Source organism: Heptranchias perlo, chromosome 13 (genome assembly GCF_035084215.1).
Source record: "Heptranchias perlo isolate sHepPer1 chromosome 13, sHepPer1.hap1, whole genome shotgun sequence".
In the NCBI taxonomy this organism is placed as follows: Eukaryota; Metazoa; Chordata; class Chondrichthyes; order Hexanchiformes; family Hexanchidae; genus Heptranchias; species Heptranchias perlo.
In genome coordinates, this window is record NC_090337.1 from 11888170 (window position 1) to 11907709 (window position 19540).

At 41.0% G+C, this 19540-nt stretch overlaps 1 protein-coding gene across 6 annotated transcripts in view; it reads right to left on the minus strand.

Annotated features, from left to right (window-relative positions):
- Window positions 1-19540, minus strand: part of LOC137331279 (mediator of RNA polymerase II transcription subunit 12-like protein) — a 482895-nt gene that overhangs the window by 342629 nt on the left and 120726 nt on the right. For all 6 annotated transcript variants that reach the window (XM_067994976.1, XM_067994975.1, XM_067994977.1 and 3 more), the window contains exons 12-14: window positions 4431-4565; window positions 2984-3110; window positions 56-288 (exon numbers count right to left, since the gene is read on the minus strand). In XM_067994976.1, the coding sequence (XP_067851077.1) occupies window positions 56-288; window positions 2984-3110; window positions 4431-4565 (495 nt within the window). The remainder of the gene's footprint in view (window positions 1-55; window positions 289-2983; window positions 3111-4430; window positions 4566-19540) is intronic.

The following is a 19540-nucleotide window of genomic DNA, read 5'->3' on the forward strand; positions in this document are numbered from 1 at the left end:
GTCACTACGCCCACCGCCTCCCCCCCCCACCGACCTCTAATGATCGATACCTTACCTCCAGCTTAACACCATGATGGCTGTCATCGTGCTCCTTTGAGTAATGTTCCTCTGCATTGTCTGCAGTTGGCGATCGAGGTCTTGCTGCAGTGGTGACAGAGGTGAGGTCTCCACGGGATATGAGTGTGCACATGTACGCATCATGTGAGAAGGCATCATGGCGGATGAATTCACAAAACAGCAGGACTAGATTCACAAACTCTGCTTTCTCATTTTCATTATTAAGATCAGCTATTACATATACACACACACAAAAAAAAAGTGTGAGTACCCAAACAATACTCTAGAGCAGAAGATGTCATAAACCTTATGTAAAAATTCAATAATAACCAACATACAACAAACTTGAATCTCACAAACTATTACAACTTTGTCTCATCTTTTTCAGCATTAAATCCTTTGGAATTCCACTCGTGCCCAACCAGAACAGTTTTAACAAAAGCAAAATACTGGAAATCTGAAATAAAAACAGAAAATGCTGCAAATACTCAGCAGGTCAGGCAGCATCTGTGGAGGAAGAAACAGAGTTAATGTTACAGGTCAACGATCTTTCATCAGAACTGGAAGGAGTAAGAGATTTAACAGTTTACAAGCAAGGACAGAGCCATGGGAGAAAGAGAGAAAGAAAGAGAGAAAGAAAGAAAGAGAGAAAAAGAGAGAGACAAAAAGGGAAGGTCTGTGATCGGGTGGAGGGCAGGAGTGACTAATTGACAAAAGGGATGATGGTGCAAGGTAAAAGGGGGTGATAATGGGACAATAAAGAAACAAAAGATGGGACCAGAGAAGGTGTAAATGATTACAGCAGAACCATTACTGAGAATTTCTACGAGGTGCCCCTCTAATGAAATGCATATGTAGTAAGCTTCAGTAGCTCAATAAGATGCCTCCATAACAAAATGGCAGTATGGTAAACAAGGGGTTAATATAAGTGGCCCATTTTGCTAGCTAGAATTAGAACAATGAGCTTTTCTTTGATCATTCATTTATGTTATTAATTTCCTGTATGAAAATGTATGCTTTATGATGAATCAAGCAAAGCGATATGATAAGCTGAATTCTGGGGTAAGCAGGTGTAGGGAGTGTTGTTTTGCAGCTACCTAATGAATGGATCCTTATTTCGGACAAGGTCGAAAAACATCCCAGGCCTGAGATAAGCGAGACTCCCTTTCCTGTGACCTACACAGAAACAGGTATCACCTGTGAGTGGTCGGTCATTATGTCAGTTAGTATGGCTTGCCCAGACTCAGCTTATGATTGGTTTTAACCCCTTGCTAATCATGTCCCTCCCCACTCTGAAAATGTATAATTGTGTGAACTCTGACTGTGTAATTTGCCTGTTCTATGAGATTGACCAGACTCTGTCAAGAGTTGAAATCAATTCTATAGATAGGGTCAGCTGCAGCTAATAAATTGTGTTAAAACTTTCAAGTGTATTCGCTTTCAGTTTTTGCTGAACCAGACTAAGAGTAAAGAATCCGGTATCGTCATTACCACCACCTGCTGTCTGAGAAAATGGGAGTGGTGTTTATGATCTAATGGTTGTTGAACTCAATACTGAGGCTGGAAGGCTGTAAAGTGCCTGATCAAAAGATGAGATGCTGTTCCTCGAGCAAGCGTTGGGCTTCACTGGAACCATATAGGAGGCCGAGGACAGGTAGGTCAGATTGGGATGGAGAATTAAATGTTTCCCAAGCAGGGAAGAGCAGAAGCAGAAGCACGCACACTTAAAAAAAAAATCAATCAAGTAAAACTTCAGTTGGAGTCCATTTAATTCAACTTGAGCCCATTAAGCAGCAATGGTTATAATAGAATGAGGCACAACAAATGAATCAATTTTATCCAAATAAAAACAAAAATGAACTGAGGATGGTCATAATAATATTTAATAAGGAATATATAAATTGTTGCATCTTTCTGCCTCCTTGGGCCTTTTGCTATCCTAAAAGTAACAGTTAATGCTGGGGTACAGTTCCACACGTGGCAATCCTCGGATACCTCTCCCAAGTGAAACTTTATTATGTGTAATAAAAACAGAAAATGCTGGAAACGCTCAGCAAGTCAGGCAGCATCCGTGAAAAGAGAAACAAAGTTAACATTTCAGGTCGATGACCTTTCATGTTGGAAAATGTGTTTCCAACATTTTCTGTTTTTACTTCAGATTTCCAACATCTGCAGAATTTTGCTTTCATTTTGTGCAAACCTGACTTCAAGGAAACATAGTTTCACATTTCCTTTTGAATGTTCAAACTAATCTTACCACACTGTTTAAATCAGTTACCTCTGCAATATCCAGTATAGACCTATTCTTCATCATTTAAAAGGAAACGAAGGAACAAAGACCATCTCAATGAGGAGACACCTAGAGCACTTTTGATAAGAGCTGAAGTTTACTGATGCTCCTGAAACTAATTCTCAAGAAACATTAATTTAGGTGATACTATTTTTCCAGTCAGATTGCATGGAGCATTGAAGCATCAACACAATGCGTTACAGAATGGTGGAAAGCGAAGATCACAGTCATGATTCATCTCCATGTTAAATTCCTGATCCCACCAATACTACTGTACAGGCGTGCTTGCCCAGAGGAGACCAGGAGACCTGACCTGAACTTCCATTGGGCTCTCCCAAGCTCCCACCATAATTTGGCAGAAACAATGGAGAAATGGCATAAATGGATGTCGTTTTTTTTTAAGCCATTTATTCAATTTATCCAGGCTTTCCATCAATCTCCCACTGGAGGACCCTGTGAAAATTCCAGACATAGGTGTTTACCCCCATGGGGGAAGAGTCAGCCACTTCTCCCAGCACTCTATTTCAGGACAGCATTGGTGCAAGATGGGTGCAAGTTGCCCCCTCTCTAAGCTGCAGATGGCATGTGGCACAAGGAGACCAACAGGAGTGGATGGAAAAAAAAACTAATACCTACTTAATACAGGAGCTTGAGTGTCCAAAAACCTAAGGAGGATGTTTTGAAAAACAGGAAGGCTCGAGCCGGTAAGTGACACAGAGGAAATCGACTCCTTTTCATCCAAGACCTCTGACTCCCCACATCGCTACAAAGAAAAGACATTAGCAACTGGATAGATAGGATTTGTGTTACACATTTTTTTAAAAATTGAAACCAACTTATGCTCAAGTAGCATCAACTTTGCTTCATTCCGCAACTAGCAAAGTTGATATGAAATGCACTTGGGTACCTAACACCGTTCCACTTCCTGCATTTTCGATTAGCATTCTTCTGGGGGTCATGGAAGGTGCAGAAAATCCGTACAGACAATTGGTGTGGAAAGCAATAGAGATTACTGATGCAGTAAGTTCTTTCTCTTCTGAGGTCAGAGCCAAAGGCAGTGGTATGCGGCTGCGTTATACCAATTTGGGAGTATTTGATGTTAACAATAAGTGCCTGAAATGAGAAATTATTCCATTGTCCAATACTACATACCTCGTGTTGGATGTACAACAGAGGTATCCCTCACATTGAAGAGGACAAAGATTTATGAGAAGACTGGTTCTCCCCTCCCATACTATTACCATTTCTTGGACAACTCACTCTCAGACCTGTGCCAACGCCCATATTAAGCCAAATAAGATCACTTCAGATGAAAGAGGCCAAATAAGATCTCAACCTTCCAGAATACCAACCATACCATCTTCCAAATTAGCATCAGCATAGGAGCAGGCACGCATCTTGGTTAAGATCTCACCCCTGACAATACAACACTCTTTAATATGGCACTAGAGTGCTAGCCTAAATTATGGGTTCAAGTTCTGGTTTGGGCCTCGAACCCACAACCTTCAGATCCGAAGGCAACAGCACTAGCAAATGTGTCAAGCTGACATTCTCATTCAAATGTGGAAGTAGTCCATAGTCAGCATTAGTTTTCCACCATGTGGGAAAGTGTCTGACTTCCGCAGAGTGGACACATTCTGTTGAAGTGCCGGCACAAATACACGTCACTATGTTCAACAAGCTGCACCTCCATAATGTGTAACATTAGATCTTTTTAAAACAGCACCTGTGCCAAGGGGAACAAGGCACTGCAGAGCCACATCTTTTCTACTTTGGAAGCTAGAATACCGAATAAGTATAGAATATACAACACATGTCAATTATAATCATCCTATATACGAGGCTTTTGACATGCCATTAGCAGATTTTTGATTCTCACAAAAAACAAATACTGTAGACCGATCCCACAACGTTCTCTCATATACCATGACTGATGACGCCTTAGTCACAAGCCATATGAAATTCGCTGTCACTTGTACAGTTGTTAAAGACAGCGACGTAGAGAGGATCCACCATATTTAACTTCCTGACATTTTACGTTTGTCTCCCGATTTCAAACCTGATACTCAAAAACATTACTCACCTCTGCCTCGATTTCAGCCTGCCTCTTCTCCAGGAGTTTTGCTACTGCCATAGCTCTGTGTTTTCCACACCGCTTGCAACTCACTGCCCACTCGCACAGTAATGTCACGACTGCCTCATCATTAGGTGCAATTTGCTGTTGGGGGGGTGGGGGAGAAAGAGAAAGAATTGCAGAAGAGAAGAAAATTACACTTGTGACCTTTTGTTTACTTGCACCTTGCAGAACACGCTACAGGTGGAAAGGAGCAGGTGGGGACAGGAGGGGAGGAGAAAAATAAATAAATCCAGGTTGAAGGAGGAAACAGGAATAGACTAAGTGGGGGGAAAGCTGGAAAGAAAAGGAAGGAAGACAAACTCCAGCTTCTGTGTCCAGCCTAGCGAACAAACCTTGAGACATTGAGACATTATTGGTGTTACATAGCAAATAACTGCTTTCCAGGAATGATTACAAGGCATTAGTCTAATCAAGGGGCAAGCCTTCTCAGTGTAGAACAGACATTTGAAAACCATTGCTGACTTCAAGTCACTCCAAGATATTGGTTGTATTTTACAATATTAGTGGCTCTTATATTGGGCAAAAAAAACTAATTGATTCCATAAATAATATTCTTCTCATCCCATGGAGCTAACCCATGTATTTCAGTTACCTATATAAACCTATGGATGGAACATGGGGTACGCTTAAGAAAAAAGGTTCATTACTGAGCCATTGAAGTTACATGAATTAATAGGTCACCAGGCTGACAGGTGGAAAGTAATTGGTGCTATTGGGAGAAGTTATTTCGTGGTGGGGAGGGAGATCTGATTGGGGGGACCCAGTGCTCAGTGTCGAGACCACTGTTGTTTCTAATTTAAAAGGAAAGAAAAAACTTGGATTTTTACAGCGTCTTTCACCACCTCAGGACATCCCAAAGCGTTTTACAGCCAATGAAGTACTTTTGAAGTGTAATTACTGTTATAATGTAGGAAACACAGCAGCCAATTTGTGCACAGGAAGGTCCCACAAACAGCAATGTGATAATGGCTAGATAATATGTTTTAGTGACATTGGTTGAGGGATAAATATTGGCCAACACACCGGGGAGAATTCCCCTGCGTTTCTTCAAATAGTGCCATGGGATCTTTTACATCCACCTGAGAGGGCAGACGGGGCCTCGGTTTAATGTCTCATCCGAAAGACGGCACCCCCGACAGTGCAGCATTGGAGTGTTAGCCTAAATTTTGTGCTCAAGTCTCTGGGGTGGGACTTTAAACCCACAACTTTCTGACTTAGAGGCAACAACCAACTGATGATACAAAAAGAAAGAAGGCAGTGGAATCAAAGGAGGTAGCTCAGAAATTAGAGGATGAGCTAGACAATATATCTACATGGGCAGAAAAATTACAGATGAAATTTAATACTGAGAGATGTAAAATACTGTGCATAGGAAGGAAAAATGGGTGATACACACATTCTATAAATGTTGTTGAAATATCCAAGGAAGGAGGTGAAAATGACCAAGGAGTCTGAGTAGACTTCACACTCAATACATCCCACCCCAAACAGAAAAAAGCATTCTGTTGATCAGGTCAAGATTCTAATCTCAGTAAGGTGCCATATTATCTTCTCAATTCATCACACCTTTAATCAATGTAGCGGTTATGGTACTGGACCAGCAACCCAGAGGTCAAGAAATCAAATCAAAAAATGAGTAAGCATTTCCTTCTTGGGAGATTTTATTTCTCTAATTTAAGGTCCTTCACTTTCCACAAGGTTTCATACAAGAGAGGAACCTTACAAAAACATAAGAAATAGGAACAGGAGTAGGCCATATGACCCCTCAAGCCTGCTTTGTCATTCAATAAGATCATGGCTGATCCTCGACCTCAACTCCACTTTCCCGCTTTATCCCCATAAGGTTCATTTCTCAGCCCACTGAAGTTACATGAATTAATAGATCACAAGGCTGACAGGTAGAAAGCAATTGATCTCAAGTGTAGAAACAGCATTTACTGAGTGACATTTAGTTCATAAGAGTGTGGAATGAGTAATAGACATTTGGTCCATCAAGCCCATTCCTTCCAGCAATTTGCAATTTCACAATGATCACGGGCTTTCCCCTGTTCATGTTTTATCTCTCTGGTTCTTTGAACCAAGGAAGTCAGAAGTATATGTTACAAATTCAGTTCTGCCATCAATATGTTCTCTGATTCAGTGGCATCAGGCGCACCCATAGCAGTCTGATCAACACTTTTATGGGAACTGACTCAAACTATTCTATATCTGCTTAAACAACAGTGTAACTCAGGCATGTAACAATAGTACTCCCTTGTGATCTAAAGTGAGTATTCGCGTCTTTCCCACATGTGCAGCTTCAATCTCTCCAAAGGCAGAACGAAATTAACTCGGTGCGGCAAGATTTGATACGAATCGTTAAGCTGCTTTATTGCACAATAACATGTAGAGCATCAATTATGATCAAATTCACAGTTCAAATCACTACACCTTATCTTCGTGTAATGATAGAAAAAACATGTCATACTTCTCCACATCAGTAGGTTGCCGTACTTGATGTAAACAAGATATTTTCTAACTGTTCCTCCAGAATTTGACTTTGAGCCTGCCTAAAGCTTATGCAGCTCGAGGTTTAAAAACCTGGCTGTGCTTGCGGCTTTCCTGTTCTAAAAAGCCGCCCTGCCTACGTGCCTGTCTTTCTCTTTATTGACAGAGGTGAAAGGACTTTCCAACACCATCGTGTGAGGTGTTTCTTTGATTTCCTGAACAAGCTAACAAATTCCTGAGTACATTCTAAGGCCCTCTCACCATTTTGACCGCAAACTCTTTTTCATCCCAGTCCACTTAGGATAATTAAAGTCAAGTCACCCATTAATACGACTGCAAACCTCTAAATTGCCTACAAATCCCTTCCTCAAATCCCTTACTCTTTGTAGCACATATTTAATCTGAGTGTTTAAATGCTCTGAGCCAGGTGTGTGCTACAATAAGCGAGAGTGTGTGACGATGCATCCTCTGGAGCTCCAGCTTTTCACTTTCATGTTCCCATCTCTGCTCTGCTATTTGTTGGTCTATAATGTATTCCCAATATGATAACAAATCTTTTATTTCTTAGCTTAACTCAAACAGGCCCCATGTGAGTACCATCATCAATAAAAAAAATTCCTGTCTATAGCTGCAATCACATCCTTAATTATCCCCTTCTTCCTTCTTATATCACCTGAAAATGTAATAACCATTGTTTCCGTCAAGATTACATCATCGTATCTCTCCATTCTACTTAATGTTTCTAGTTGACTATTTCTAAAGCTTTGCAGATTCGCATATAAACCCTGCAAATGTGTCACAGTGATAGTCAATTGGTTTCTTTTGTTTTTCTTCTTTCATTCATAATCCTTCTTGACATCTCCTATCTGCCCCAATATAGGTCTCAGAAGGAAGTCTCTATTTTCAAATTTGATCCAGTCTCTGATCAAAGGTTCATGCAATTCCCCAAAATTGCAGCTAGCAACTAAGATTTTCTGTTATAGAATCATAGAATGCTACAGCACAGAAGGAGGCCGATCAGCTCAACATGCCTGTGCCCGCTCTTGGTACAGCTATCTAATCAGTCCCACTCCCCTGTTCTTTCATTTACCTGAGGAAGGAGGAAGCCTCCGAAAGCTTGTGAATTTAAAATAAAATTGCTGGACTATAACTTGGTGTTGTAAAATTGTTTACAATTGTCAACCCCAGTCCATCACCGGCATCTCCACATCGTTCTTTCCCCATAGCCCTGCAAATTTTTCCCTTTCAAGTATTTATCCAATTCTTGTTTGAAATTAATTATTGAATCTGCTTCCACCACCCAACTCCAGTTGCTTTCTTACTCTTTGTAGCACATATTTAATCTGAGTGTTTAAATGCTCTGAGCCAGGTGTGTGCTACAATAAGCGAGAGTGTGTGACGATGCATCCTCTGGAGCTCCAGCTTTTCACTTTCATGTTCCCATCTCTGCTCTGCAAGCTTCATACACATCTGTAGCTGTTGTTTCGTGTCCTTCCAGAACTGTCCCTTTTTTAATTCTGGTGGATTTATTTGTTCCACAGCTGCCAGACTTCTGCTGCTCTCACTGTACTCATCATACATTGCTTTTGTTTTTCTTAAATCTAACAAACTTCCACAGCATTTAGTATCTTATGTAATTATTTCAGAACTAACTGCAGCTGAGAGGCAGATATCAGTTTATTTCACCAACAACTTGCAATTCTCTTTCTTTTTCTGACTTTGTACGGAATCACTAGACTTCTGACATTATTGTTTCACCTGTCTAGTTATTTAGATCTTCACGAAGAAAAAAAAAGTCAAACTATATTTTCAAACAAGACAACTTAATTTACACAAGCCTTTTCTAGTTTAGGTACTGATCTCAGCTCGCAATGGCTGGGGCTATAATCCATAAAAGTTACAGATAAATGTTCAACCTGTACAGTGGACGGAATCTGCTTCCAAGTTAGCTGTCAGTGTAGCAATTCACCATGCTACAACTCAGGTAAATGCCCACATTGTTAATTTTACAGGTAACATTTCAAAAGGTAAAACATACAATAGAAAATTCTGAACAATAATCCCTAGAAATTACAGACAAAAAAAAACCTCCAGGATGTCAATCTAACATTATAAATAAAGTTACTGAATTTAAGATTAAGATTGATAATTATCCCCTAAATGATGATATCCTAAAATAAAGGTTAAACGCAGAAACATCAATGTTGGCATATGGCATAGAATCATAGAAGTTACAACATGGAAACAGGCCCTTCGGCCCAACATGTCCATGTCGCCCTGTTTATACCACTAAGCTAGTCCCAATTGCCTGCACTTGGCCCATATCCCTCTATACCCATCTTACCCATGTAACTGTCCAAATGCTTTTTAAAAGACAAAATTGCACCCGCCTCTACTACTGCCTCTGGCAGCTCGTTCCAGACACTCACCACCCTTTGAGTGAAAAGATTGCCCCACTGGACCCTTTTGTATCTCTCCCCTCTCACCTTAAACCTATGCCCCCTCGTTATAGACTCCCCAACCTATGGGAAAAGATTTTGACTATCTACCTTATATGCCCCTCATTATTCTATGCCCCTCATTATTTTATAGACTTCTATAAGATCACCCCTTAACCTCCTACTCTCCAGGGAAAAAAGTCCCAGTCTGTCTAACCTCTCCCTGTAAGTCAAACCATCAAGTCCCGGTAGCATCCTAGTAAATCTTTTCTGCACTCTTTTTAGTTTAATAATATCCTTTCTATAATAGGGTGACCAGAACTGTACACAGTATTCCAAGTGTGGCCTTACTAATGTCCTGTACAACTTCAACAAGACATCCCAACTCCTGAATTCAATGTTCTGACCAATGAAACCAAGCATGCTGAATGCCTTCTTCACCACCCTATCCACCTGTGACTCCACTTTCAAGGAGCTATGAACCTGTACTCCTAGATCTCTTTGTTCTATAACTCTCCCCAACGTCCTACCATTAACGGAGTAGGTCCTGGCCTGATTTGATCTACCAAAATGCATCACCTCACATTTATCTAAATTAAACTTCATCGGCCCACTGGCCCAATTTATCAAGGTCCCGTTGCAATCCTAGATAACCTTCTTCACTGTCCATAATGCCACCAATCTTGGTGTCATCTGCAAACTTACTAACCATGCCTCCTAAATTCTCATCCAAATCATTAATATAAATAACAAATAACAGCGGACCCAGCACCGATCCCTGAGGCACACCGCTGGACACAGGCCTCCAGTTTGAAAAACAACCCTCTACAACCACCCTCTGTCTTCTGTCGTCAAGCCAATTTTGTATCCAATTGGCTACCTCACCTTGGATCCCATGAGATTTAACCTTATGTAACAACCTACCATGCGGTACCTTGTCAAAGGCTTTGCTGAAGTCCATGTAGACCACGTCTACTGCACAGCCCTCATCTATCTTCTTGGTTACCCCTTCAAAAAACTCAATCATATTCGTGAGACATGATTTTCCTCTCACAAAACCATGCTGACTGTTCCTAATCAGTCCCTGCCTCTCCAAATGCCTGTAGATCCTGTCTCTCAGAATACCCTCGAACAACTTACCCACTACAGATGTCAGGCTCACCGGTCTGTAGTTCCCAGGCTTTTCCCTGCCGCCCTTCTTAAACAAAGGCACAACATTTGCTACCCTCCAATCTTCAGGCACCTCACCTGTAGCGGTGGATGATTCAAATATCTCTGCTCGGGCACCCGCAATTTCCTCCCTAACCTCCCATAACGTCCTGGGATACATTTCATCAGGTCCCGGAGATTTATCTACCTTGATGCGCGTTAAGACTTCCAGCACCTCCCTCTCTGTAATATGTACACTCCTCAAAACATCACTATTTATTTCCCCAAGTTCCCTAACATCCATGCCTTTCTCAACCGTAAATACCGATGTGAAATATTCATTCAGGATCTCACCCATCTCTTGTGGTTCCGCACATAGATGACCTTGTTGATCCTTAAGAGGCCCTACTCTCTCCCTAGTTACTCTTTTGCCCTTTACGTATTTGTAGAAGCTCTTTGGATTCTCCTTTGCCTTATCTGCCAAAGCAATCTCATGTCCCCTTTTTGCCCTCCTGATTTCTCTCTTAACTCTACTCCGGCAATCTCTATACTCTTCAAGGGATCCACTTGATCCCAGCTGTCTATGCATGTCATATGCCTCCTTCTTCTTTTTGACTAGGGCCTCAATCTCCCGAGTCATCCAAGGTTCCCTACTTCTACCAGCCTTGCCCTTCACTTTATAAGGAATGTGCTTACCCTGAACCCTGGTTAACACACTTTTGAAAGCCTCCCACTTACCAGACGTCACTTTGCCTGCCAGCAGACTCTCCCAATCAACTTCTGAAAGTTCCTGTCTAATACCATCAAAATTGGCCTTTCCCCAATTTAGAATTTTAACTTTTGGGCCAGACCTATCATTCTCCATAGCTATCTTAAAACTAATGGAATTATGATCACTGGTCCCAAAGTGATCCCTCACTAACACTTCTGTCACCTGCCCTTCCTTATTTCCCAAGAGGAGGTCAAGTTTTGCCCCCTCTCTAGTCGGGCCATCCACATACTGAATGAGAAATTCCTCCTGAATACACTCAACAAATTTCGCTCCATCCAAGCCCCTAATGCTATGGCTGTCCCAGTCAATGTTGGGAAAGTTAAAGTCCCCTACTATTACCACCCTATTTTTCTTGCAGCTGTCTGTAATCTCCATACATATTTGCTCCTCAATTTCCCATTGACTATTTGGGGGTCTGTAGTACACTCCTATCAAAGTGATCTCTCCCTTCTTATTTTTCAGTTCTACCCATATAGAGTCAGTGGGCGAACCCTCGGATATATCCGTGTGATGCCCACAATCGGTTTCCTCACTTGGCACAAGGAGCACTTCAGTTTCTCTCTGTACCGACAGGAAGTACGGACAGAGTGCATCTTCAGTCACTTATATCACATAAGAAATAGGAGCTGGAGTAGGCCATACGGCCCCTCGAGCCCACTCCCCCATTCAGTAAGATCATGGCTGGTCTTCCACCTTAACTCCACTTTCCCGCTTGATCCCCATATCCCTTGATTCCATAAAAGTCAAAAAATCTATCGATCTCAGCCTTGAACATACTCAATGACTGAGCATCCACAGCACTCTGGGGTAGAGAATTCCAAAGATTCACAACCCTGAGTGAAGAAATTTCTCATCTCAATCCTAAATGGCCGACCCCTTATCCTGAGACTATGCCCCCTAGTTCTAAACTCTCCAAACAGGAGAAACATCCTCTCAGCATCCACTCTGTCAAGCCCTCTCAGAATCTTGTATGTTAAAATGAGCTCACCTCTCCTTCTTCTAAACTCCAGAAAGTATAGACCCATTCTACTCAATCTCTTCTCAGGACAACCTTCTCATCCCAGGAATCAATCTAGCGAACCTTTGTTGCACCGCCTCTAAGGAGAGTATATCCTTCCTTAGGTGCAGAGACAAAAATTGTGCACAGTACACCAGGTGTGGTGTACACCAATGCTCTGTACAATTGCAACAAGACTTCTTTATTCTTGTACTCCAAACCCCTAGCAAAATTTGCCTTCCTAATTGCTTGCTGTACCAGCATAGTAACTTTGTGTTTTGTGTACAAGGACAACTAAATCACTCTGAACACCAACATTTAATAGTTTCTCACCATTTAAAAAATATTGTGTTTTTCTATTCTTTCCACCATAGTGAATAACCTCATATTTCCCCACATTATACTCCAATCTGCCACCTTCTTGCCCACTCACTTAATCTGTCTATATCCCTTTGCAAACTCTGTGTTCTCCTCACAGCTTACTTTCCCACCTATCTTTGTATCATCAGCAAACTTGGGTACATTACACTCGGTCCCTTCATCTAAGTCATTAATATAGATTGTAAATAGCTGAGGCCCCAATACTGATCCTTGTGGCAACCCACCAGTTACAGCCTGCCAACCTGAAAATGACCCGTTTATCCCTACTCACTGTTTTCTGTCCGATAACCAATCCTCTATCCATGCTAATATATTACCCCCAACCCCATGAGCCCTTATCTTGTGTAACAACCTTTTATGTGGCACCTTATCGAATGCCTTTTGAAAATCCAAATGTACTACATCCATTGTTCCCCTTTATACACCCTGCTGGTTACATCCTCAAAAAACTCTAATAGATTTGTCAATCATGATTTCCCTATCATAAAACCATGTTGACTCTGCCTAATCATATTATGATTTTCTAAGTGCCCTGTTATCGCTTCCCTAATAATGGATTCCCGACGACTGACATCAGGTCAACTGGCCAGTAGTTCCCTGTTTTCTCTCTCCTTTCTTGAATAGGGGTATTTCAAATTTGCTACCTTCCAATCCACTGGGACTGTTCTAGGGAATTTTGGAAGATCACAACCAATTTCTACTGATATTAATTACTTTATGTTCCTCACTCTCATTAGGCCCTTGGTTCCCCACTATTTCTGGTATTTTTTTTTAATGTCTTCTACTGTGAAAACAGATAAAAAATATTTGTTCAACGTCTCTGCCGTTTCCTTATTCTCCATTATAATTTCTCCTGTCTCAGCCTCTAAGGGACCCACGTTTACTTTCGCTGCTACTCTTCCTTCTTACATACTTGTAGAAGCTCATACAATCTGTTTTTATATTTCTTGCTAGTTTACTCTCATATGTTATTTTCACTCCCTTTATCAATTCTTTGCTGGTTTCTAAAACTCTCCCAATCCTCAGGCTTACTACTCTTCTTGGCAACATTATAAGCCTCTTCTTTTAATGTAACACCATCCTTAACTTCCCCTGATTACCTTAGAGTCCAAAAATCTAGCGAACTCAGTCTTGAATACGCTCAACGACTGAGCATCCCAGCCTTCTGGGGTACAGAATTCCAAAGATTCACCACCCTCTAAGTGAAGGAATTTTTCCTCATCTCAGTCCTAAGTGGCCGACCCCTAACCTTGAGACTACACGCTCTAGACTCTCCAGCCGGGGGAAACAGCCTCTCAGCATCTACCCTGTCAAACCCTTTAAGAATTTTATACGCATCAATGAGATCACCTCTCATTCTTCTAAATTGTAGAGAATATAGGCCCATTCTACTCAATCTCTCCTCAATGGCCAACCCTCTCATCACAGGAATCAATCTAGTGAACCTTCATTGCACCGTCTCCAAGGCAAGTATATCCTTCCTTAGATAAGGAGACCAAAACTGTACAGTACTCCAGATGTGGTCTCACCAGAACCCTATATAATCGCAGCAAGACCGCCTTACTCTTATACTCCAACCCCTTTGCAATAAAGGCTAACATACCAGTCGCCTTCCTAATTGCTTGTTGTACCTGCATATTAACTTTTTGTGATTCATGTACAAGGACATCTGACTGCCAACATTTCTTAGACTCTCACCTTTTAAAAAAATATTCTGCTTTTCTGTTCTTCCTACCAAAGTGAATAATTTCACATTTTCCCACATTATACTCCATCTACCACCTTCTCACCCATTCACTTAACCTGTCTATATACCTCTGCAGACTTTTTTTTTATTCGTTCATGGGATGTGGGCATCACTGGCAAGGCCAGCATTTATTGCCCTAGAGAAGGTGGTGGTGAGCCGCCTTCATGAACCGCTGCAGTCCGTGAGGTGAAACTGTTAGGTAGGGAGTTCCAGGATTTTGACCCAGCGACGATGAAGGAACGGCGATATATTTCCAAGTCGGGATGGTGTGCGTCCTCCTCATAGCTTACTTTCCCACTGAGCTTTGTATCATCAGCAAACTTGGATACATTACAATCTATATCAATGACTTAGATGAAGGGACCGGGTGTAAATAGCTGAGGCCCAAGCACTGATCCTTGCGGCACCCCACTAGTTACAACCTGCCAACCCGAAAATGACCCGTTTATTCCTACTCTGTTTTCTGTCCAATCCTCAATTCATGCTAATATTACCCCCAATCCTATGAGCCCGAATCTTGTGTAACAACCTCTAGTATGGTACTTCATCGAATGCCTTTAGAAAATCCAAATAAACTACATCCACTGGTTCCCCCTTATCTACCCTGCTAGATACACCCTCAAAAAATTCTAATAGATTTGCCAAACACCATTTCCCTTTCATAAAACAGTGTTGAATCTGCCTAATCATATTATAATTTTCTAAGTGCCCTGTTACTACGTCCTTAATAGTAGATTCTAGCATTTTCCCTACTATTGATGTCAGGCTAACTAGCCTAAAGTTCTGTGTTTTCTCTCCCCCTCCTTTCTTGAATAGCTGGGTTACATTTGCTACCTTCCAATCCACGTGGACCGTTCTAGAATCTAGGGAATTCTGGAGGATCAAAACCAATGCATCCACTATCTCTGCAACCACCTCTTTTAAAACCCTAGGATGTGGGCCATCAGGTCCAAGGGATTTGTTGGCTTTTCGCCCCATTAATTTCTCCAGTACTTTTTCTTTACTGATCTTAATTACTTTAAGTTCCTCACTCTCATTAGGCCCTTGCTTCCCCACTATTGTTTTTTTGTTTCTTCTGTGAAGACAGATAAAAAAATATTTGTTTAACGTCTCTGCCATTTCCTTATTCCCCATTATAATTTTTCCTGTCTCTGCCCCTAAGGGACCCACGTTTACTTTTGCTAATCTCTTCCTTTTTACATACTTGTAGAAGCTCTTATAATCTGTTTTTATATTTTTTGCTAGTTTACTCTCATATTCTATTTTCTCCCTATCAATTTCTTGGTCATCCTTTACTGATTTCTAAAACCTTCCCAATCCTCAGTTGACTACTCTTTTTGGCAACAGTGTACACCTCTTCTTTTAATCTAATACTACCCTTAACTTCTCTAGTTAGCCACGGTTGGATCACTTTTCCCACGGAGTTTTTATTCCTCAAAGGAATGTATATTCGCTGAGAATTATGAATTATTTCTTCAAATGGTCTACCCTCCTATCTTTTAATCTAATTTCCCAATCTACCTTAGCCAACTCGCCCCTCATACCTATGTAATTGGCTTTGTTTAAATTTAAGACCCTAGTTTCGGACTTAACTACATCATTCTCAAACTCAATATGAAATTCTATCATAATATTATCACTCTGCCCCAGAGGATCCTTAATTATAAGATTACTAATTAACTCTGTCTCATTACACAATACTAGATCTAAAATAGTCTGTTCCCTTGTTGGTTCCTCGATATATTGTTCTAGAAAACTATCTCAGTTGCATTCCATGATCTCGTTCTCCAAACTACTTTTGCCAATTTGGTTTGCCCAGTCTATATCAAGATTAAAGTCCCCCACAATTATTGCATTACCCTCATTACATGCTCCTCTAATTTCCTGTTTGATGCTCTGTCCAACACTATAACTACTGTTAGGGGGCCTATAAACTATTCCCACCAGTGGTTTCTGCCCCTGGTTATTTCATAACTCTATCCATAATGATTCTACATCCTGATTTTCTGAGCTAAGATCCTTTCTCATTACTGCTTTTATCTCATCCTTTATTATCAGGGCTACCCTCCCCTCCTTTTCCATTTTGCCTATCTTTTCTAAAAGTCAAGTACCCTGGAATAATTAGTTCCCAACCTTGGTCAACCTACAACCACTTCTCAGCAATGGCTACTAGATTAAACCCATTTATCTCTATTTGTGCCATTAATGTTATCTATCTTGTTACGAATGCTTCGTGCATTCAGATATAGCGCCTTTAATTTTAACTTTTTACTATTTTTCCCCTGATGTGGCCTTAGTCACTAATGCCCTATTACCTTTGCTAAACTCTCTGTCCCTTCCTGACACAATCTGCTTGTTTATACCCAAATCGCTACTCTGCTCTACAGCCTTGATTATAAATTTACCCTACCTGAACCCTCCCCTCCTTTTATTAGTTTACTGAGCAAAGTCCTATGGGGTAAGTGACAGTGAGGATACAGATGATGATGCACATAATCTCCTTTTAGTGTTATACTCTTGGAAGCAGTTGTAACTGATTATTATTTATGGATTTAATTTTCTGCTTCCAAAGCTGCTTTCCAAGTTTTCAGATTACGAACAATCAGTTTAGCTAACATTTTTATTTTTGACCCAAAAAAGCTGTATTTGTCCACAGCTGGTTTCCAATGAATTCATGAAAAATGAAAACCTGAAAATCAAAATCAATTGCAATGCACACGGCCGAGAAAAAAAATAAACGTATGCTGTTAGAAACTAAACAGTAACAACTGTTAAGATCAAAGAGCACAAGACATCAATTAACGCAGGAAACATTACAACAACTTGCATTTATATAGCAAAGCGCATCACAGAGGCGTAATCAGACAAAAATGGATGCCAAGCCAAAGAAGAAGATATTAAGAGGGGTGACTAAAAACTTGGTCCAAGAGGTTTTAAGGGGGGTCTTAGAAGATAGAGAGGATGATAGAGAATTAATTTACCTCCCAATTTTTTTTTAAAAAAAGAGTCACAGCAACATTAATTGAGACACTGGCTGCGGGGAGAAAAAAATCCCACCGTTTTTGCTAAGTTCAAAGCGTACTTTTCTTAAACGAGAATTTGGACGTGCTACCAAAAAGCTGAGAAGAAAGTTACAGCATTGTAAAAGAAATGGTCAGATGGGTCAATTACCCACATTAAAAAATTGTGACAAAACCACAAGGGCTTTGCTGGTGGCTCAGCATTTTCAGTAAGATAGCGAACAAAAAGAACTTTATATATCTCAGATACAGAATCTCCTTTTAGGTCAGTTGCCTGGGGAACTTCCCTCCCGCCCCCGACTCCCCTAGTTGTGCGTCAGAAAGAAACATTGAGGGTCAGCAGAAACTTAAATGGAAAAACCAATTAATAATCTGTATCATTCTGAGGAACAAGAACAAAATAAAAAATTGTTTCGTTGCGCAGTGTTGGGAAATGTCAGATAACCTACCATAGGTATCGTCACCCTATAGGGACACTTTCCCTTGGGAAAGTCGTACCCTAGCAGACATGTGAGCTTGCCGCTCTGCCATATAAAAAAAGCCTTGTTCCGTGCCATAACCTTAGCGTCAGCTTGGTTTAGTTAGTAGCATTCTCACCTTTGAGTCAAAAGGTTGTCAGTTCAAGTCACACTCCGGAACCCGAGCAGATAATGAGGGCTGATACTTCAGTACAATCCTGAGGGAGTGCTTCACCGTCAGAAATGAGACATTAAAGAGAGGTCACGTCTGCCTGAGCCGGCGGTTCAGGTGAACAATAAAGATCCAATGGCACTACCTGAAGAGAAGCAGGGAGTTTTCCCTCAACCAGCACCACCAAGAACAGATTAACTGGTCATTCATCTCATTTGCTGTTTGCGAGGCTGCATTTACCCACATAACCATGACTACACTTCAAGACATCTTGCAGATTTCATAAGGTGGAATATAAAAGTAAGCTCTTTCTTTCTTTGCCCAGAGGATCCAAGTAATAGCAAAAGAAGCAAAGAAATAGAATAGCAAAATTGCTCCAAAACAATGTCGAGGCAGATAAAGAAACGTTGGACAGGCCAACAGGAAATCTTGCACGTGAAGAATGAAATTCTTTCAAACAAAGGACAAAGGCCATATCTATAGTCGTACTCTAGTATTCCTCCTCATTCATTTGACCACCTTGTACAAATAGGATCATACAAAGTAGCACAAGAATTGACAATGGAACTCTGAAGACCTTAATTTCAGTAAAAGCAATAACCCCCTATCCCAGTCACTTCTTTGCACATACCTTTCAGAAGAACACCCTGCACAGATTGGCTCAAAAAATGGGCACTGCACAAATGCAATGAATGCTAACCTTTCCTGATGGGTCCCTCATCAACAACTAACACAAGTAGATACACTTAGTCATACATTTATATGTTCTATGCCTTACAAGTGTCTCATTCCAAAAATATATTTTTTTTCCAAAGGAAGATTAAGTTAAAACTATGAATGAGACAAAAACTGGATGCTATACCAAAACCTGGGTTTATATCCTGCCAGAGTTATGGAATGGACATTTCCTACACTGGCTAAAAGGAAATGGCCTGGACAGTCGAACCAATGAGTCAATAGGAGACTATTTGTGTCCATCAGTTTGAAAGTGGCAGTATAACTCAGGAGTTGCATCAGCGATCTGACTCCCAAGCACACTAAAGCAAGAGACAAACCTACACAGCTTGAACTTGGCATCAGGTGCAATATAACTCTAGTCTATGGCTTTTGGTGGCCTATAGTTTAATTTGTTAGTCTCACCCATGCTCTCATAGCATTAATAATGAGCAGAGCTCCACATAAGCATCCAAGCACATACGTACAGGCACCACCCGAGACAGGCTACAGCTGCAGTATAACTGCAGTCAACCACAAAACTGATAAATACATAAACATATTTTTGAATAGGAATTACAATCAGCATCTGAGCTGTGTATATCAAAAAGGCATCCATGGTGACACTCACTCTGGCCCCAAACTCCAACCATCTCATTACTCTCCCCACATTTCTTCCCCCCTCCCACCAAGCCCATTCTACCAGCACACAGGACCTGTA